This window comes from Athene noctua, chromosome 3 (genome assembly GCF_965140245.1).
Source record: "Athene noctua chromosome 3, bAthNoc1.hap1.1, whole genome shotgun sequence".
NCBI classification, from domain to species: domain Eukaryota; kingdom Metazoa; phylum Chordata; class Aves; order Strigiformes; family Strigidae; genus Athene; species Athene noctua.
Genome location: NC_134039.1, coordinates 55,903,253 through 55,925,282, shown reverse-complemented (window position 1 = coordinate 55,925,282; position 22,030 = coordinate 55,903,253). Strand labels below are relative to the sequence as shown.

General features: G+C 35.9%; 1 protein-coding gene across 50 annotated transcripts in view; it reads left to right on the top strand.

The window, feature by feature from the left end:
• The window catches only part of NRCAM (neuronal cell adhesion molecule), a 164,027-nt gene that overhangs the window by 98,583 nt on the left and 43,414 nt on the right, over positions 1 to 22,030 (top strand). For 26 of the 50 annotated variants that reach the window (XM_074903064.1, XM_074903060.1, XM_074903082.1 and 23 more), the window contains 11 exons: positions 329 to 499; positions 946 to 1,002; positions 3,065 to 3,176; positions 5,163 to 5,347; positions 6,752 to 6,883; positions 17,665 to 17,808; positions 18,768 to 18,879; positions 19,203 to 19,369; positions 19,453 to 19,600; positions 20,172 to 20,296; positions 21,168 to 21,197. In XM_074903064.1, coding sequence (XP_074759165.1) covers positions 329 to 499; positions 946 to 1,002; positions 3,065 to 3,176; positions 5,163 to 5,347; positions 6,752 to 6,883; positions 17,665 to 17,808; positions 18,768 to 18,879; positions 19,203 to 19,369; positions 19,453 to 19,600; positions 20,172 to 20,296; positions 21,168 to 21,197 — 1,383 coding nt within the window. The remainder of the gene's footprint in view (positions 1 to 328; positions 500 to 945; positions 1,003 to 3,064; positions 3,177 to 5,162; positions 5,348 to 6,751; positions 6,884 to 17,664; positions 17,809 to 18,767; positions 18,880 to 19,202; positions 19,370 to 19,452; positions 19,601 to 20,171; positions 20,297 to 21,167; positions 21,198 to 22,030) is intronic. The other 24 variants (XM_074903062.1, XM_074903061.1, XM_074903093.1 and 21 more) reach the window with 5 other exon arrangements.

Sequence of the window (22,030 nt, the reverse complement as noted above, 5' to 3'; positions counted from 1 at the left end):
TAGTTGATCATTGCTTACCAAAACCATAGATGGTGGAGTTTCCCTCTTACGTTAAAATTCAAAGAATTTCCATTTCTGTAGAAACGAAGAAACAAGCAGACGTGCAGCCCAAAAGCATGAAGCCAAAAGCAGCTGGAAATCTTAATGAAGGTTATAGATTAACCCACTGGGGAAGAATGGGTAGACAAGGTTGCTCAAGAGGAAACTTAGAAAGGTCTATATATTTACAAACTCACGAACAGCATAATTGAGTGAATGTGGAGTCTGCAGATCATTATAATGGAGTGTGTATTATAATTGATATAAACATCTTCTTGTTTTCCCTTAGCTTTCCAAAGGCTGCCTCAAAGTGAAAGAGTTTCCCAAGGTCTAAATGGAGACCTTTATTTTTCTAATGTACAACCAGAAGACACCCGAGAGGACTATATCTGCTATGCAAGATTTAATCATACACAAACTATACAGCAGAAACAACCCATTTCTGTAAAAGTCTTTTCAAGTAGGTATTGCATTACCTAATTGCATACTTACATAGTATTTATTCAGAATTCTCAAGTTATTTGCCAGAGTTAAGTAGTGTTACAGTAGGGAATTTTGTCATTTTAATTCTGAATAAGAAATTACATTACTGTATAAACCTACAAAGCAGTTTTCCTGACATATAATTAATTCTGAAAGCTGTCAGTTTTTCCCTATATAAGGCTTTGTCTTTTGAAAAAATGTTTTGTAAGATTTGAAATATGGAAAAAATACACCGTAAAAAATAATAGTTTTCAGATAGTTTTCATGTCCAAGAATACCAAGTTATTATGATTATTTTAACTATTGAAACAAATTAATCAATCATTCAATTAACTCGACGTGGCCATGTCATCCCCTTTTGATTCCCAGTACTTTGATTTATCCCTCTTGTATGCATTCTTCATGATATTCTATTTATTTCAGTGGATTCATTGAATGACACTATAGCTGCTAATTTGAGTGACACTGATATTTATGGTGGTGAGTTACACTGGTCCCCACTGATACTCTCTGTTTCACAGTAGCATTTAGTCAACTAACTTCACCTCCATGGCTCCTTAACCTTTTGCTCCCTTTTCAGTTTCTAATAAAGGTATGTTATTAGTTCTGGTGATAATACATACTTTAGAAAGGGACTGCACAGTGTTATCCTTTCAAATATTTAATGTTTCAATGTTACGGTAACATATGGATGATAAAAAGTATACACTCATATAATAAATGAGTCCTTTCAACTGTGACATTTTAAAAATTGTCTATTCGATTACTTCTATACTCTGTTGCTTTTTCATATTTTTCCTCCAATTTACCTAGTAGGTTGTTATGTTTATTATCACTAGGACTATTCAGTATCACATGCTGCATAATCAATAACAACAATTAAGCATTTAACAGATGCACTTCACATTTAATAGCTTATTGAATGTACCATTCATTTTTAACATATTTCGTAAGTGTAAAACTGGAATTAATTAAACTCTAAACACTTTAATACTATATGTATGAATAACTTTGTAGGGTAGGTTTTGTTTGTTTGGTGTTTAAGCTGATCTTTACATTAATCTGTGTTGAATGGTCTTCTGTATATTGTGAATTAAATTCTCCTGAACAGGTCTATGTCTGTTGGAGCAACACTGATACTGTAACATTTGAGGTTCTAGACTCTCCACTTGATATTTTGTGAGATAGATAGAAAATACATTATATTTATTCTATTTTTATCTTTTTCCTTGTTGAATGAGGCTTTGTACATATTAAACACGGGAATCTAAAATCAAACAGTCACAGAATGTTTTAATTCTCTGCATAAAAATAAGATGTCATTCTGGAACAACAAGAAATATGTACCTGAACACAGAATGCTGTATTAGCTAAATTAGTGAGGAGAACACCATTTAGTTGGCTCACAACTCAGAAATAAGAGAGGTAATTCTGAATTTTCATAGTCTTGCAGATGAGTCAGCAGTCCTTAGCAGTGCCAAAATTGGGCAGGTTAGTTAGCCCCTGTGACTAAACTGTGTTCTGTTCTTGACTCTAGACCACCCTTTTCTCTTCAACTTTAAGTTGTTAGTGTACTAGATTTTAAGGAATTCATAGCACATCCTGTATGAAAATTAAGTGTTCTATTTATGTTAATCTATCAGTAAGTCCGGCACCCGAATAAAACCCTATGTTTCTGCTCACATTTTTTAAAAATACAATAATTTACTAACTTGGACTGCTACTGCACTTTAGAGCAATTTATTCCTATATTTTTAAATTGCTATAAAAGGACTTTAGATTATTTACAGAAAGCAGTCTTATTCTGACTTCCATGAAGGCACATAAAACACCATAATACTTGAAAAGCCAACAGAGTATAATGTCAGAAATGGGTCTTATATTTATAGCTGTCTGTTTACTGTGGTTATTTCTTGTGGGTTAATCAATGGTTCTTTATTACCAGACTGGAGAACAGCTTGAATTAAAGTTAAATATGTAGTAAGAGGAGACTACAAGGCTTAACTTCTGAAAAGACTCCTCACATTGTCTAGAAAATATTGAGCAAAGCATATATTGCAATGTGGAGTGTATCTTTCATTCCCTTGGTTTATATTTCTGAATACAGTAACTTTGCTTTATTTGTGTTTTGATGGAAGCCCAGAAATTTTTGGTAACTTTCAGTCTTGTGCTGTGACTCTCATTGACCTCTTACTCCCTGTATTAGTTATGCTGAAGTGAATAGGGGCTGTTTAGGATTAAGGGTCAGCATCCATCCATCAGGCTGCATAGTTGCCTATGTAAAAATGATGTATCGACTGCTCCCATCTTTAATAATAACATTTTTCATGTACATGCTCAAAATTATAGCATTTAACAGTTTGAGATATTTTATCTATGTCAAAAACCTCATTTGTTGAGCTGTGTAGTTGTGTAACACAATGATTTCTAATTAAATGGCCAATGTGGAGCAAAGTCTCTGTCCAAAATGTGAGAATGGATGTATGCATTTGTTCACTATTAAAATAAAATCTAGAAATTAATTTTTTTTTTCTTGTTGCAGCAAAGCCAGTTACAGAGAGGCAGCCAATTCTTCTAACACCAACAGGTAGCACAAGTACCAAAGTGGAACTCAGAGGAAATGTGCTTTTGTTGGAGTGCATTGCAGCAGGATTGTGAGTTTCTTTTTGTACAGTGTTTTTCTAAATAAAATTACAGAAACAGAGGGGAACTTTTCAGAGATGCTTCAAAATGTTACCACTGTATAAGCTTAGGTATTTCAGAGAAACAGAAGTGTCAAATCGAAAAAGCTCTTTTAAGGAAGTTTACCATTTACTTGGGGATCAGCTGATTTTAAAACTGACTGTGAACATGAGCATGGTCTCTGCCTTCTCATCTCCCCAAATCCTATGTACATGATTCAGGTTGTACCATCGTTATTTTAAAGGACACAAACAAAAAATGCCATAGGGTAAACTTGGACACATATCTGCATAGTTGCACTCAGGAATCAAGCTTCTGGGTTTTTTTCCTAAATGTACAATCATTAAGTTCTCAAACCATATAAAAATAGTTAAGAATCTGCTGGTCTCATCTGAAAAAGCTGCTTACATATGCTAATAATTAGCAGATCAGCTAGGTGGGAGTTTTTAGAACATACCTTCAACTCCTTACATCCAATTTCTCATTGTAATTGAATTTAATTGGTACTTGTTTCTTCGATGTAATATAAGTTTGCTTTTGCTGGCTATTGTGCAAGTAGAAAATTACTAAAGAGCAATTTAACTTCATAAATTAGTTTGATCTTAAATCAGTTTCATTCTCAGGAAGAAATCTGAGAATGGATTGATTAGTGCAGAAGTGGAAAATCTTTAGTACCTGTTTCAGGAACCATAAACATGTTTACAGTGCACAAAAGCATACCATGCAGAGTGCTCTGAGGTAGCCGTGAGGAAAGCAAATAATTGCAAGGGGTGCAGCACAGCATCACGCACATGTGTTCAGTTGCATAAGCTCCATAAGGCACGCTCATGCACAGCTTGATACAGCTTGCTGCAAGCATCAGTGCAGTGTTTCTGTCTCAGCTATGGTCTGCTCAGATGCCTGCATCAGCACCACTAACACCACCACACCTACGAGTGGGAGTAGCATCAGCTCACAAAATCTTCATCTGCATTATAGTTACATGCTTTTTGACAACCCTGTAATAAAGCTATTCAGTGATCCAAATTCCAGTAAAATTGCTGGATAAAAACAGGGTGAAAAAAATAGTACTGTACATTATATGGCTTTGTGTCTTTAGCCATCGTGTAATTTTTTAAAAAAATAATTCTATGAGGGAAGCTTGCATAGTTGTTCACAAAGGACCAGATTCAGATTTAGTTTAAAACAACTATTCCTAATTACTGTCACCATAATGAAAAATCAACTTTGCTAGTTGTCTCTGTTAAAAAATATGTGATATTAGACTGCTGGCGACTATTTGCCTTGTGTCACTACTAGTCGAGAGAGGACACTACTCAGTAAGCAACACGTTGTAATTTCTTGTAATTTTAAAAGTGTATCTCCATGTGTTTGGACAATTTTCAAATTCACATGGTGAATTTGAAATGGATTTCCATGGACAACATGGAGCATAGTGAAAATATAGGCATGGTGCAGTGACAAGTAGATATACTTGACTCAACACTGACATTTTTTTCTTGATTTCTCATAGGAAATATTTCTGTCTCCTTACAGGTCTGCTGTAAATTTATGATGTTCGTGAGCATTAGGATACTGCTCACACAAGGGACAATTATAAACTTGTCATTATCTAGAAACTACCTTTTAAAACACTATGATCATCAATTTAATAGTATACGTGCAATAAGATTTGAAATACACTACTATTCATTTATTAACTATCAGGGGTTTTAGATTAATCAGCAGACAAATGCATTCTATAATTATTAAGCCTATGAACAGATGGCCCTTGACAGTGTTAGTGAGGCTTGTCATTTCCTAGTAACAAATGCTGGCATATTTTGCACATATGCTGGACATGCCCCAGAATCTGGGTAAAGGCTCTTAAAATAATATATGTTCAAAAAATTAATGTATTGAACTTTCATTTCCCTTTTCTCTGGTTCCTAAATTTGATCTGTGCTTTTGCTTTCCAGACCCACACCAGTAATCCGCTGGATTAAGGAGGGTGGGGAACTGCCAGTCAACAGAACGTTTTTTGAAAACTTCAAGAAAACTCTCAAGATTATAGATGTTTCTGAAGCTGACTCTGGAAACTACAAATGTATAGCAAGAAATATGCTAGGTTCTGTTCATCATGTCATTTCAGTAACTGTGAAAGGTAATACTAAAATAATCAATGTAATATTGTCAGTGCAAGACTGAAGTAAACTTTCTAGGATAACATATGAATGAAAGGATGAATGATAATAATTAAAAAAAATAAAATTGGGAAGTGATTGTTAAACCAAATAAAATCCTTCCAGTGGTAGAACTCAGTATCTCTAAACTCTTTTTTAATAAGCATCAGGCTAATTGGAGATTGTACTGTAACAGTAGTAAAATAATTTCTTAGCTTGTATCGGGGCTACATTTATTTTAGATCCTTTCATTATCTGTTATTAGACTGCTTCTTTCCCTTGTTTTTGTATCTTCCCCCTCATCTCTCTTCTTCATCTCCTTCTTATTTTCTCCATTTTTTCTCTCTCCATTCATATAGCTCAGATTCTTTATCTATTTTACAACTGTCTTATGGTCTTATATTCTTATTCCTTTTTCTCTCCTAATTGATATTTCTGGTTTTCTAACTTCTTCATGTTTTTTACCCAAGATGATGTCTTAGTAGTTCTAAAAATACTTACAGTATTTTTGTCCAAACAGGAATAAGTATTATTTGAATACTGTGAAACAAAAAACCTGGAATGACAGCTAATTAGTCATTGAAATAATCAATTGTAGTGCTTGCTTTGCATGCTAAATAGCCATTTATTTTGTTGGAGACCAGCATAATTTTATAATAACATTCAACTTCCTTTTTAAGAGCAGAAGTTTATTTTCTGATTGCATCTGTCCATCAATCCAAAATCTGAATTCTAATTGCACGATGTGATAACGTATGCTGTTTGTGGTTATTTATTGTAAAAGAGATGGAGACATAGATGAATGTCTTTTGGTGAGGACAGTGTTTCATCCATTTTGATCTCTTATGTTTTCAGCTGTCTCAGGTAGACATCTGGCTCCACTGCAATCACCCATTGAATTCAGGAAGACGGAGGATTTTGCCATTTCTAAATTTCACCCTTGACATAAAATCTTTTTATATATTCAAACCTCAATTCATTTCTAACAGCCTTGCTACTGTGAGCATGGATATCTCTGAAATTAATCAGGACCACTAGTCTCTGCAGATGCCATACTCAGATAAATTTTGCTTTCTTTAGGAAAGGCAAATTAGATTCAAAGCAGGCAACCCTAAATGAAACAAAGCACCTCTTGTTGCTTATCTCCAAATTTTAATGCAGTGGATAGCTGATAGCCCAGTTTAGCCAAAGTATAATCTACCAGTTAATTATTATCACATATATACATATATATATATATATATATATATATAATTAATTAACAGTGTAAGTCTGTATCTATACATACTTTGTTTGATTTATTTTCCAGTTACCGTGACTGTGTCTTGTGATATTCTATATATAATTTTGGAAAAAAATTGCTGTGTTTCTCTTCCTAACCCCAGCTGCACCATACTGGATAACAGCACCCAGAAACTTGGTCTTGTCTCCTGGAGAAGATGGGACATTGATCTGCAGAGCTAATGGCAACCCAAAGCCCAATATAAGCTGGTTTGCAAATGGTGTTCCCATAGCAAGTAAGATTCTTAAATACCATATGGGAGGATGAGTAAGGGAATATGAGGAACACCAGGGTGTTTTTTCAAATATAAATGAAGAGTATGTATTTGAGTAGTTTCTGATTGACAGGTAATACTAAATTATAAATGAGATGATAAAAATACTGTGGTTCGTAAAAGAGGAACAACAAAGTGTGCCTTTGATATGCTTGAGAGTACTAAAATTTGTGACCATTATTCTATCTGGTGTTCTGCTGGTGGTACCCGTGTAGAGATGAGGCTGTAGTAACAAAGCTGCATCATGTCCCTTTTACAGGAATATTGATGGGCTGTAATTTTTACCATAGTGTTGCATGACAGTCATGTTTGCTAGGTCTCTCCTTTGCCACCCCACTGCAAGACTAATTTTGTGTAGGAATTGTTAATATGACATAAAAAGTCAAGTCCTCACATTTGTGGATGTACAGAGCACTTTTGCAGGACTAATGCAAGGTAGCTGCTATATATAGCACAACTTTTTTTGGGAAGAACTTGCTGGAGGACACTGCAGTATGTTGTCAGTTGGGTTTCACTCAGCATAGCCTGTACTGTAAAATCACACTTGGTTCTTCTACCTTTATCCTTCCTCTTTCACAAAACATTATAAAACCAGACAATCTACTCTATTGACTCATGAAAGATAATTTGCTCTAAAATACTAGTCTGCACTGAGCTATTGAAAGTATGACTGAGTTTCAGGAGATGTTTAAGTCTGTTGATTAAATGTCATGGAGTTTGGGACACAGAGGAGGATTCTCTACAGTGAGAATCTAGGAACTATAAACCAGTGAACAAGAGCACTCATTGTATGTATTAAAATATTTGGGATACAAGAGACATTAAACTGAACTGGAGGGAAAAATGTACAACTTCTTTTGGGAAAAGTAAGGGTATATGTTAAAAGAGATAGAAATATTTAGCAAAGAACCCGTTTCAGGAATCCTAATTAAATGTATGTTTTGATTTCCAGCCCAAGATTTAAAATGAGAAGTTTCTATTGTTTAAATAAGTTATGTAAGCTGACATTAACTGCCTCATCAAACAATGGTATTACAGGAAAACAGGAAAATATTAATGTAATTTTATATTGTATTTATTGTATGTAAATATATCATTATGCATGCCTTGTAATCACAGTTTGGTACCTGTCCTGCTCTTTCCTTTCTGGGTTTTCAGTGGTCTGTTCTTCCTTACTATTTTCTGTATAGGTGCCATTAACTTTTTTTGGTTTGTTTTGAGGAGATTTTTATCTTGTTGCCCTGATAGTTTCATTCTTTTCAGGCCTCCTGACTAGTAAAATGTTTTTCACCTGACTATGAGGTTCACCTTTGCATCACACTGCTTCCTTGTCAGAGCTGTAGGACATGCTGTTCAAATGACAAAGCACCTTTTTCAGAAAAGCAATGATGTGTTCTGCATTGTTGCAGGATAGTAGTAAAACATTAAGAAACAGAGTTTTCAGAAGCAGCTGCAGGATGCCACCAAATTTCTTAGATACAGGGGTAGCATATAGTGGCTGGCTGGCCTTGAGGAATCAGTACACAGAGTCTTACTGAAGGGAACTCAGTAAAAATTAAGAGACTAATTAAATTACCCACTCAACCTCAGTAGGAAAAAAAAATAAAAAAGAACACAGGAAATAAATAACTGGATAGCTCAGCCTTAGGTTAAAAGTCACTCTCACTGCTGAGAAAAGCTGAAGTTTTATCCACCTTAAATATTTTAAGTGCAAGTTGCTTGGATGCTCCAATACACTGGATCTGTCAGGACATCTAAGAAAGAGAAGCATCAAGATCACAGAAACTGCTGTTCTTAAGATTCCTGTTATTTTGTATTATTCTGAGTTATCAAAAGCTCGTCTGGAAACTATGAAGTACAGTGTGCCTTTTTGTTCACTTGTTACTAAATTATAGAATTGAGCCCCTCTTCTTCTAACTGAATGATTAGTAAATCACTGTAAAAGGGAACTAAAGCAGCTGTTTCAGCTTCAGGGCAGTGATGAGAGAGCTACACCCATGGCAGGATTTCAAAGAAAAAGAGCTACATTTGAATTTCAAAGCTCTGGTGTCATCATATATCCCACAGTGTGCCTCCTGTGGCCCAGTAATCTGTTTGCAATACTTTAATTTTCTATTGGAAAGCACAACTGGGAGATGCTTAATTCTTCCAGTTTTGTTTTTCCATAATGGAGTCAGACAGGGAAGGGGGAATGTTGAAGAAAGAACCATTCGTCCATATCTCAGTCAAAGGGTGAAGCTTAAATACCAATAGGGAAAAAAGAATTTAAAAAAGAGATGATGTAGTGTGTTTTGAGCAGCTATGAAAAAAAAATAAATTGCAATGGTGTAAATTCTGTTCCAGGTTGTATTAATCAGAGTAAAAAGATATTCTTAAAGGAAGATTTTAAGTTTCTTTGAAATATTTTAGTTAATTTTCTTCAATGATAGCACTTAAAACTTCAGCATGTCTGAAAAGAAAGCTGCTTCAGACATGCTGGAATGATAAGGACCTAACCTCCTAATGTTTACTCACAGGAGTAACTTTGAACTCATGTGCACAGCCCCACTGAGGTCATTTAGAATTACTTTGGCAAGTAGCAATTGAAAGTTCAGACCATGACTCTGCCTTGCCTTGTCCTTCAATTAACACTCGAGATCTGCATTATTTATACTGCTGCATAATCTGTTGCATTTTACTGCTTAGATATTCAGCGTGGTTTTACAAAAGGGAAACCATGCATAAAGTATCTCAACTTTTTAAAAAGTAGCAACCCAGATTAATTGGGAAGGGGAAGCACTTCCATAATTGAACTTCAGAGAGGCATTGTAAATACTGCACAAAAGACTAATTTATTGGTTCAGTGATTTATAGTTCATGATGAGCTATTAAATATTAAATACACACACTTAGATTTATACAAAGTAGTGTACTGAAAGGCACTGTTTATGGGTTTTCAGCATGTTCTTCACTTGTTTATATCACATTTCACATTGAAACTTAGGTTTTAGTTAGTCTTCATTAGTAATCACATTGAATTTAAGGGAGAAACATTAGCCCTTAGGTTTCCTTTGTGAAAGGCCTTGATAATCCCTGGCTCAGAGATTTGTCATCCCTTGTGTTCTCTGTGAGTATACACACAAGCTGTTCACCGCAGCCATGGGAGGGTGGGGAGAAATCTGCTGGATTCAGATGCCCTGAGGAGCTCAGTCTCAGAGAGGAAAGGACTACCAGGGCAGACATTTATCCACTGCTTCTGCTGTCATTGTGTTGGAACTGTGCGTCTGGCCTAGGAACTACAGCTGATATGAAAACCTTTGATAATTTTTTTTGATTCTGCACAAGATTGTCAAAGGATGGTCATGACTAGTGCAAGCTAACAACTGCTGTCCTTTTGGAGGTAGCAGTACTATCAGAATGAGAAACTTGGAAACAAGGATTTCAGTGATTACAGGAAAATATTTTGCTGAGGAGCAAATAAGATTGGTAAGAAAAGGAAAAGTGCATCTTCTTCCATGTCCCATCTCTACCAGAATTAAATCTTTGTCAGTTCACTGTAAGTGGTAGAGCAAGGCAAAACTGGATTTCTTGTTTCTTGTTTTTCTTGCTTAGGTTCAGTCTTGGTTTGACCCTATAGGTACTCAGGTGTCTGGTGCACTATACTGCCCACTTGTGCTATTTCACTAACAGCTTTGTGTTCAACTCTGAAATCATAGCTTCCAGCCCTGTCCCCCCAAAAAGAACAAAAGAGGATTTTAGTTGTGTAACACTATCTAAATACATAATGTGGTATTTAGGCAATATGATCAGAGATGTGAAAGAACAGGTCTGTCTTGCATAGTGGCCCCCAATTTGGGCTTTCAAATGTTATGAGGAAAATCAGCTACAGCCAGAGGAATGTTAATTGGATGCTTATTCATTGATCATAGGGTTTATGATCTACAAAAATCCAGGAGGTCCCTCCATAAGGAACATATCTTCTTATAAAGCTGTCTTGATGACTGCACACTGTATATTTGTCCCAGTTTTCTTGATTGGTTGGTTGATAATATTAAATCCTGGGTCTGTCACATTCTCCTGTTGTCATAGCTAATCTATCTGAAAACATATGTCCAAAATAATACAAATAATGCTTAAAATACCCCATTTCAGTCATTCAACTGTAGTTAGTTTTAACCACAGAAAGACTCTTCTAGTTTTGAAAATGGTTACTATATTTATAAATTACTCATGAATGTGAGTTTTCGGAAGAATAAGCAGGTCAAGAAAAAAGATAGGGTACTTCTAGCAAAAGTTACTGTAATACAAATGATCCTGTGATCCTGTCAGAACTTGAAAGGCATACATGAGCATCACTATACAAGGACCATGTGTTTTTACATTTGTATCAGAAAAAAAGCACCTAACCTTCTGTCTCTGCTTTCTTCATATATTTTCACAATAACAGGATCTTCAAAGCTATCTCTGAGATTAGAGTTGTTGAAAATCATGGCTTGAGAGCCAGTACTGATCTCATGCTCTCATTTACATTTACTGCTATTTGTGCATAAATTTAAGGACAGGATTACAGTAATAGTGGAACTAAAATAACAAACGTTCAGTATAAAAAGCTGTCGCAGCAGAAGACTCAGAGTCACTCAGAGCTGATCTAGTATTTAGTTTATCCAGTTCTAATCAGTAAATTTAGGCATGTAAAATATTTAATAAGTACAGATGGATTGGCAGTCAATATTCCCACTATTTACAACACGTAAAAGTCAGTAGGAACACAAAGTTTATTGCCCAAGCTTACTGTAAGTATCTTAAATGTTACATGCATGCAAAAAAATGTCACTTAGCAACCCATCAATGTCTGGTAAGGGATTTCTCAGCCTCCAAGGGTAGCTTTGAGAGGCATCCCTACTCAAGGGGAGATCACCGCCATGCAGCCAGCTGCTATGGAGGGAGATCCCAAGGGGCCCTGATGGCTTTAGGTATTTATAGCATGAAGTGGTTGATCTGTAGTCAGATTTCCTGCTGAGTTAATGCAGTTTTGGCTGCTTATCAGCCCAGTCTCCACCAATCATTTTTTGTGGGGGTTTGGTGCTAAGTCCTCACTGATAGCCTCACACAGTAGGATTAACTTTGATGAGGCCTACTTGCTGAGCATCTGCCAGAACCAAAGTTCAGTAAGTTCAAACAGAAGGAGAGCATCCGTCACAAAATCTGAATCAAATATTTGTCTCAGCTTCTCTGAGAAACTAATATTCTGCTGTTGATGCAAAACGATAGCTCAGCTTTACTGAAGAAATGAGCAACTAGGCACTATAATAAATAACTGACTTCATCTTACTACATTTGTTTTCCAACAATCATATATAGTCACTATGAATGCATAGCAGGACTGATTACTTTTGATTCATAACTTTGATTTGCTAAAAAAATGCAGGCATCTAAGGACGGTAATGAATATTTCTGTTCTTTTCTAAAGAGAAATTACTCTCTGCTTTCACTTTGTTTTTCTGTGACATTTTACTGATCTAGGTAAGATTAGCTCTGACACATGCCAAAGATGTATGCGTTCTCATTGATACATGGAAAAGCAGTCAAATAATTTTTTCCCTTTCTTTTCCAGCTTGTTTTCAGCCAGAAGGTATCTCTAGTACAACATCTGAGAATGACATCAGCATTTTCATTATAGAATAGAAACAGTACTCGCATATCCTACAAACTGTGGTTGTAATCCACAACATGCTTCTGAAAAAAAATATGTACCACCATGCTTCTTAGGCAACAAAAGCCACCCTAGTTCAGTTCTCTGTGGGACCTGGAGTCTTAAGTTAGCCAAACTGAGAACTTCTGATGTTGGCTGGATCTTATACTCACCTTGTTGTATTTCAGAATATGGTAACAATATAAGGAACTCTGATTTCAGGAATTACGATTTTCACATTATTAGCTTTTTAAACAACAGCAAATTACAGAATTGCAATCAAAGGTATATACCTCCTTCCCAGTGAATTATTTTCAATATACATTGTTTGTAAAGTTATTTTAAAACCACAGTATCACAGTGTAGCTGGGGGTGAAAGGAATATCTAATCCAACCTGCCTGCTCAAATCAGTGTGTTATCTGCATCTGGTTGGTCAGGACTGTGTCCAGACAGATTTTGATTATCTCCAAGGACAGGCTCCATCATATCCCTGAGCATCCTGTTTCAGGGTCTGACCACCCTCACAATAAAAACTTTCTTTTTATGTTTAAATTAAAAAAACCCACAACCCCATTCAGTGGATTTTTTTTTCCCCAATTTTACAAAGACCTTAAAGATCTGAGCTGAAGAATTTAAAGTTGGTAAACCAATTTCATGTCTTAATTTTCTGACCAAAATACATATCTTTCTTAGAGATCAGGCTAAAAGTTTGTATCATTTATTTAGACTGATAACATTATGTTATATGCTGCATCATCAGTTGACAATTGTTCTGCTCTTCATTGTGTTTAGCTTCCTGAATTTGCATAAATGCACATTGACCAGCAACTAAAATTGATCAGGAAAATTAGATATTTCAATGGATAAGGGTAAAACATCTCAATAAAATCTGGATTTTTTTTTTCCTTCCAGTTTTAAGCATAATAGTGGGTTTTAACTGCTTCTGTTCGAGAGCATGTTTCATTCTGTCTTTTTTTCCAGAATGAAGGTAATAATGGTGCCATAGTGGTTATTTAAACATACTAACAAAAGTAATCACTTGGGCTGTCTGAAGTTTATGAAACAGATGGAAGTATGCATTCAGATGAACAGAAGATATTCAGGGTGCTGATGACAAACTATGACAAAAGTATCTGATGGAAGCTATACCTTCTCTGTACAGGAATATGCTGTACATAGCTGCAGAATCAAGGCACTGTCTTAGAATACGAAGTGATGTAAAACTGGGTGAAACCAGGCAATTGGGTCTTTGTCCGGAAAGGACATAAACACATTCACAAGCTGAGACTCAATGTTATTGGGATTAAATGTTGGCTGTTACAGGGCACATGCTCAGCTGTCTGTTACAGCAGCAGAACTCCTATAGCAAATTCTCATCATGCATTATCCCAATTGAACAAACCCATTTTAAGTATTATGTAATTCTTTGATATTTTTTTCCTATCAGTGCCAAATTCAGATTTGTCAAATGTGTCAAAAGCATTTTCTCCTTTTCATGCAGCTATCCTGTAATGTGACCAGAAACCTTGTAAAGGCAAACAAGCAGTGTTTAAGTGGCCCTGCCATTGCTCTTTCCCCAGAAAAAAGGAAAAAAGCACACAAGAAGGGCTGAACTACTGCATGCCTTCTTTGCCTCAGTCTTTACTAGCAAGACTCAGCTTCAGGAATACCAGGTCCCAGAGACCAAGGGGAAAGGCTGGAACAAGATGTACCCTTGGTGGAAGAGGATCAGGTCAGGGAATACTTAAGCAAACTGGACATACGTAAGTCCATGGGCCCTGATGGGATGTACTCATAAAAAGAAAAGGTCATTCCTATCTTCAAGAAGGACAGGAAGGGGAACCCAGGGAACTACAGGCCAATCAGTCTCACCTTAATTCCTGGGAGGGTAATGTAGCAGCTAATCCTGGAAGCCATTTCCAGCCATACGACAGACAACAGGAGTAGTCAGTAGGCCTTCAACAAGGGGAAGTCATGTTTGACCACCTTGGTAAACTTCTACAATGAAAAGACTGGCCTGGTAGACAAGGAGAGAGCACTGGATATTTTCTGTCTGGAATTCAGTAAGGCTTTTGACACTGTCACCAATCAGGTATTCATGTGTACACAGGCTGGATGAGCAGACAGCAGGCACAGAGGGTGGTGTCAGTGGTGCATCTAGTTGGAGGCCAGTCACTAGCAGCATACCCCAGGGGTCAATACTGGGTCCAGTCCTGTTCAAAATCTTCATTAATGATCTGGATGATGGGGCAGAGCATACCTGCAGCAAGTTTGCTGATGACACAAAACTGGTAGGAATGGCTGATACACGAGACAGTCTTGCTGCCATCCAGAGGGATCTCAACAGGCTGGAGAAATGGGCTGGCAAGAACCTCATAAAGTTCAACAAGGAGAAGTGCGAAGTCCTGCACCTGGGTAGGCACAACCCCATGCACCAGTACATTCCGGGGGCCACCCAGCTGGATAATAGCTTAACAGAAAAGGACTTGGACATCCTGGTGGACACCAAGTTGACCATGAGCCAGTGATATGCCCTTGTGGCAAAGAGGCTAATGTCATCCTGGGCTACATTAGACAAAAGTATTGCCAGCAGGTCAAGGGAGGTGATCTTTGCCCTGTCTGGACTGCTGACCCTAGGTGGCCCTGCTTGAGCAGGGGGTTGGACCAAATGACCTCTGGAGGTCCCTTCTAGCCTCAGTGATTCTGTGTGTGTGAGTGCAGCAGTGCGTGCTTAAGATCATTAAAGCAGCTGGATGATACAGCATCTAACTTTTAAGGCCTAGCCCTGAAAAACACAGTGTGGCACATGGGCAAAGACTTGTAGGTTCTGTTGGTGTTGCATGGGAGGATGAGGCATGTCAGAAGACAGACTGTTGGAGTAGACGCCAGTCTCAACAGGGAGCTTTCTCATATTGGTGCCCTTCAGCAAGCAGGTGCCTAGACTAGTCAAATGGAAGCACTGCCTAACCTGACACTTTCCTCACTTTTTTTTTTTCTTCCTCTTGGGAGCTACAGCTTGAAGCCCTTTTCTGAGAACAGGCACCTACCTACTTTCCTTCAAATAACTGAAGAGGGATATCTCTTTTCTGTAAGATAGGATATGGGAAGGGAAGATGCTACCCTTATTTTTATGTGATAATTTAATGGTTAGATCATTCTTTTATGACCCAGTTCCTTCTTCAGTCATAGAGAATTAATTGAACTAATGGCTTCCATCTCTCTGAAGGGGTCCTACCGCCTGTAAGGTTTTATGTATGAGGGTGTGTGTGAGGGGGGTACTCTGTGCCCCTATTAAAGACCTGTCTGCATACAGGAAATGCTACAGGATTTAAAGGGCATGAGTGGAGGGAAGCCCAGAGCCCGGGGAAGGAAGTAGCCATGATTGGAACTGCTGTGGGTAGATCTCCTACCTCCTGGGAGGGTGGTTGTGCATATCTTCCATTTAACAGTGATTTTTATGCAGAAACAGACCACTTCTCAGAGCTGACTGGCCTGCCTGCTGGGCTACTCACCTGCTCCATCTATTTTCAGCCCATGAATCTTTTAATGAAAATGGCATTACATAGAATAGGAAGCAATGTGAAACATGGAACATAATAGGAAGTAAAGCAAAAGCAGAGAAAAATACGTGCCAGCAATCCAGAAGACCAGAGAATAAGCATTTAACATTCCAGTTGTACCTTTTTCTTCCTCTCCAAAATTTTTGAATTTGTGATTTGAACTCAGAGTGATGAAGAGTTAAAAACTGAGTTGAAAACTGTTCTTGAGGCATCTGATTGGAAATTTGAGATGATTACATGCAAAATGGCCCTAGAGTTCACCTAAGATGGAAATACCCTTAAGCAGGAGCACAGAACTGTCATCCTCTTCACCTGCTTTCTTCTCACTTAGAGAATTTAGTAATAGATACTTCAGTAGATTTGAGAAAATGCAGGAGAAATTTCTCCATTTTCTTTACAGATGAGTACTGAGGTATTGTCTAAATCAAAAGGTTTTGTCACTTACAGAAAATTGATGTTAGTTTAGTTAACTGATATTTTCCACGAATCCAAAGAAATAAGAAATTATTTTATATTTAAATGTCTTCCACAAATATACTTACTTTTTCAAGCTCAAATAAAATATAAGGGTGTCAATTTTGATGCAACCAAACTATGATGCATTTATTTATGCATATATGCATTTATTTTTCATATTAATATAAAATAATTTTATCATTAAGTTTCAATATTAATATAAATTATGTGTTTTCATTTAATGTTTTCCTGAAGTATTAAACTACAGTTTATGCATTTTCATACAGTGCAGTATTACAAGCAAAGTTTTTTCTCCATTATACCTCTCTAACTCCATCCAGTTGTATCATAACTGACAGCTATTATTCTTCAGTAATGTCTTAGAATTTTATTCCTGGTTATTTTCTCGATTCTTCTGGGATGCAAGAGCTGTTTGACAGCTCAGGCTACTACAGAACAGTTGAGGAAACGGCATTGCATAATTCTTACATAAGGGAAAGGGTGCCACCTACTGAATTACTGTCACTGCTCCTGTGGAGACCTGATTTTGTGTGAAAGAATTGCTTACGCTTTACTCCAAGATAGTTTTCAACTGAGTAAGGCTATTTTTATATTTGGAGAATTATTTGTGGTATAAAAATCGATTTGAAAAGCTGAAACTTAAAAGTCACAGAGGACTGTGTCATTCTAATACCATTTTCTTTTGACATTCAGAAACAGAAACATTTCCTTATTTTTTGTAGATACTGTCTGTATTTGCCTGAATCTTGTCATATCAGTATTTTTCCTCTGTATTGCATGCAAAATATGATCTTGGCTTCACTTCTTTGAAAAACAAGCAAAAACCCCTTCCGAAAATGGAAAATCAACCATCCTGCTTTAAATATTTGTAGAATTTGAAGAACTTCCTTAATCACATGGAAATCCATATCTTAACGCAGGAAAATAGAAAGGACATAGTAGTATTTCAAATTGTTTCTTCTTTTCAGAAGTATGAAACACATCATCCAACAGCAGTTTAGGAAATGCAATTTTTTTTTCTTTACACCAACAGTTGCCCCAGAAGATCCTAGCAGAAAGGTAGATGGTGATACCATTATTTTCTCACATGTGCAAGAAAGATCAAGTGCTGTCTATCAGTGCAATGCTTCTAATGAATATGGATACTTGCTAGCAAACGCATTTGTGAATGTTCTGGGTAAGAAACAGATTTTATATTTTTCAGATTTGTTGGGTATTCAGTTATCTTCTGCTACCACACAGACTGCATGCTCAAGCCTTGCTTGAGGTCTTCATGGGAATGAACATATTCCTGAGTCCTGTAAAAGGCAAGGGTATACATACCTTGCTTTTTGTAAGATATTCTTGAATTTTACTTTCACTGTTCCTAAGAAGGATAGTTGTGAAAGCTGGAGAAAACTTGGAAGAAATTTTATCTTTTTGTTTATCTCTTTTGGTTTGTTTGTAAATCAAGAAAACAGAAGCATAACAAATAAAGCAGGAGTTAATATTCCTTAATTTCTTATGTTTCAGTACACTTTCACTGATTGTGGATGTTTTGGATCAGTTAAACAGGTGATCTCTAAATTGGTGTTGTGAGGGGAGATGATAATGCATTTATCTTGAAGGTCTCCCAAGAATGTGTTTCTAGTTACAAGATATTGTGGTCTCTAATTTTTCTCACTGAATTTAACAAAGCTATTAGCAAACTCCTAGGCAGAATGGCCTCTAAACACTCTCCTCGAGGAACTGGCAGATCTTTTGCCTGAGAGACACTGTCTTTTCAATGAAAGAAAATGTAGGTGTTTTCACCAAAAATACATCTTAGCTTCTTTCTGCCTGCAGGAATTAATGTAGTTCAGTCTGTTCCCAGGAGTTTATCTTGAAGTATATTCTGATTTAAATTTTCCAGTTGAAATAATTGCCTTTGGTGATAATCCCTATTACTTGTAAACAGGGAAGAAGCATCTGTTTTTCGCAAAATAATTCTACATTGACGTTTCCTCAAGCTACTCAAAATATCTAGACTGAGTTCTAGACTGAGACCAGAAATCACTTCAGAGAAGGATGTTAACATACAATTCTTTAGGCCATTCTTGATGTCTTATTTTGTATTTGCATCTTTGTATCTATATCCAGATATCTTTGTCTTTTCAGCTGAACCACCAAGAGTTCTAACTCCTGCTAATAAACTGTATCAAGTCATAGCAGACAGTCCTGCATTACTTGACTGTGCTTATTTTGGTTCACCTAAGCCTGAAATTGAATGGTAAGCTGTAGTTTTTGTGCTTAGTTATGTAAAAAGTTCCAGTTATATTTATGGAAACAAACATTTAAAACTTTATAACTATTTTTGCTCTATTTACAATGCAAAAATACCGTATTTTTAAATATATGCTGATTACAACATGCTAGTACAGTATAACATATACTTAACATAACAATAGTTAGATTATCCCTACAAAATTATGTTTAAATTTCATTATGTGATTCTGTCTGTATTTTCTAATGTGGCAGTCCCAAGTTGCTGATAATAAGTTACAACAGAATTTAACTATGATGTCGGATAATGATATTGCTTTTTATATCAAGGTTTAAGGGAGTGAAAGGTAGCATCTTGCGTGGAAATGAATACGTTTTCCATGATAATGGAACCTTGGAAATTCCAGTGGCTCAGAAGGATAGTACTGGTACATACACATGTGTAGCAAGGAATGAATTAGGAAAGGTACAAAATGAGGTGCGATTAGAAGTTAAAGGTAAGAAATTAATCATTCTTTCATCACAGGTTAGTATAGAATTTCAGACTTTCTAAATATCTAATAGTCATTTTAAATTTCAGATCCAACAATGATAATTAAACAACCGGAATACAAAGTTATTCAGAGATATGGCCAAGTATCATTTGAGTGTATAATAAGACATGATTCTACCTTATTACCAACAGTTATATGGTTGAAGGACAATGATGAACTGCCAGATGATGAAAGGTATGGACAAAATAATTTTGCTTTAATTTTTCTGGATTCTTTTGTCTGCTCCTTTTCCTGATCTTTGAAAGGAACATATTTACCTATTGACATTATCCAAAGACGAATGATAAGCATCATTACTATCTCATATCTGGTGACTATCCCATCATTACTATCCCATATCTGGTGACTAAAGGTCCTAAAGGTGTGTTGAAAATATTAAGATAGAATTCAAAATAAAATTAGAATTAAAAATCTTTAATTGTGCACATTGACCATGTATATCAACTGTAAGGAGAAGATAATTGTCACAAAAAGCCAATCGGATAATGGAAGACTGTTTTACTCTAGATCACAGATAGTTAAAAGTTGTTTATTTGGAAATAAAAGCACATTAGGACAGACAAGTTGCTGTGGGAAGATGGTCAAGAGCAATGTAGAAAAGGCTAATATAGTCCCATAGCTTACATTTCTGTCTAGGTATTTGCTGAAATACACAAGTATATGGGATTTGGTAATGTCTTATGCAAGATTCTTATAACAGTACCAGTTATTGAAAAATCAGTGGCTGAATCTATTGTATTTACAGGTTTCTAGTTGGTAAAGACAACTTGACCATTATGAATGTAACTGATAAAGATGATGGAACATACACTTGCATAGTTAATACTACTCTGGACAGTGTTTCAGCAAGTGCTGTGCTTACTGTTGTTGGTAAGAATACTCTCAAACTTTATGATAGTAGAACTGTAAGTATGAAAGCAGCATTAGATTAAAATTAAAAGCATAAATGTGGTTTTGGTTTCTAGGACAGGACAAAGAAAATGTCACCTATTTGTAAATGTGTTTCAGTTTTTTAAAAATACAGTCTTACCCTAAAGTTTGCCTTTGAATCAGCTGCTTATAGAAAGATCCAGTAGCTAAAGAACACATTCAGTTTCATGCTGTATAGGTTTTTATTTAGATTACATCTGACCTAAAACAGTAGATCAGGTATTACAGAGTATTTGAACATAAACATGTTATTGCAGGAGTCTCTTCTGCAGCTAAACTATGCTTCTGAAAGACTGAGCATGCTTGGTCATATCACTTCTCAAGGATTTTCTTTTAAAATCAGTTCTTTCTGTTCAATTTCTGTGATTGCAGATTGTTGTAAAATATATCACCTTCCCCCTTCTCCCAATTTGTAACAGGGTTTTAAGTAGATGTCCGGAATGTTTCTTGCCTGAGTTCAAGCTGAGATTCAAAGTCAAGTATGCTTGTGTCTTAAAATCGTGTTGTGGTCTTATGCTTATCCAAGAATGACATATGTCAAATGTCAAGTACTTATTTATAAGGTTTTATAAGATTGCTTACTTTATTTATTTTCTTGTTCTATCTGTATTTAAAAAAATTGATAAAATATTCTAGAATATTTTTATAACTTTTCAATGAAAAATGATCAATGTACTATTTAAAATCAACCATTTACTCTAAATAAGTTAACTTTTCTTTGTCTCTAATAACTATAGTCTTTAACTACCTACAGTATCCTGTTTCTTTGGCTACTAACTGATCAAATCCTTTATATTAATGTTCTTTTCAGCTGCTCCCCCAACTCCAGCTATCATTTACGGTAAACTAATACAAAGTTCTCTTTCTACATCATCTGCCAGATGTATTTCTCTTTTGCCTATTGCAAAGTGCAACATCATTTCTTTATTTCCTCTTTTTTCCTGTGTTTGTTTGTGTGTGTGTATGTTTTCATCCCATTTTACCAACTGCTTCATTACTGGAGTACTGGACTTTGGAATTATACAGTGCAGGTTGCTTTATGTTTTAGGGAATAAATGATTTTCAGAGATAAATTATTTTTAATAAAGGTTGGTTATAGTGTTTTTCTCATAGAGAACACTGTAATGCAATATAGTTATATAATAAGTGAAATATCTAAAAGGTAAATCCAACTGTTCATTGAAAGGTAATTCACTATCAAAGAACTTGCACCAACCAAATTATGGTATTTTTTTACATTGCTTTTAGTGACTGCTGTGTAGGCCTGGTGTACTTTATTTCAGTTGGTAATCATTTTACTTCACTCATAAAATGGGTAGGACCATATTGACCTGTTTGGTTTATGACTGATGAAATTGCTAATAAGGATTTTAAAATTAAAGCTGAAATTCCCCCAGAAATCTGTCAGTCAGATACAGTCTTAAATTTGACAGTATGAAGCCTTTAATTTGGTAGCATTGTTTCTGAATTTGGGTTTTTAAATGCAATATATTTTGCCTAAAACACTTCTAAGTGTGAGCATCTTAGGCACTTTAATGTAAATCCTATCCCATTCAGTAAAATCGCTTATGTACTCTTAAATGAACTTACTTATTAGTCTCGATTTTTGTGTAGCAAATCACATAATGAATTATTTTCAGCAATTTGGTATGGACAATTACATCTTTATGCATT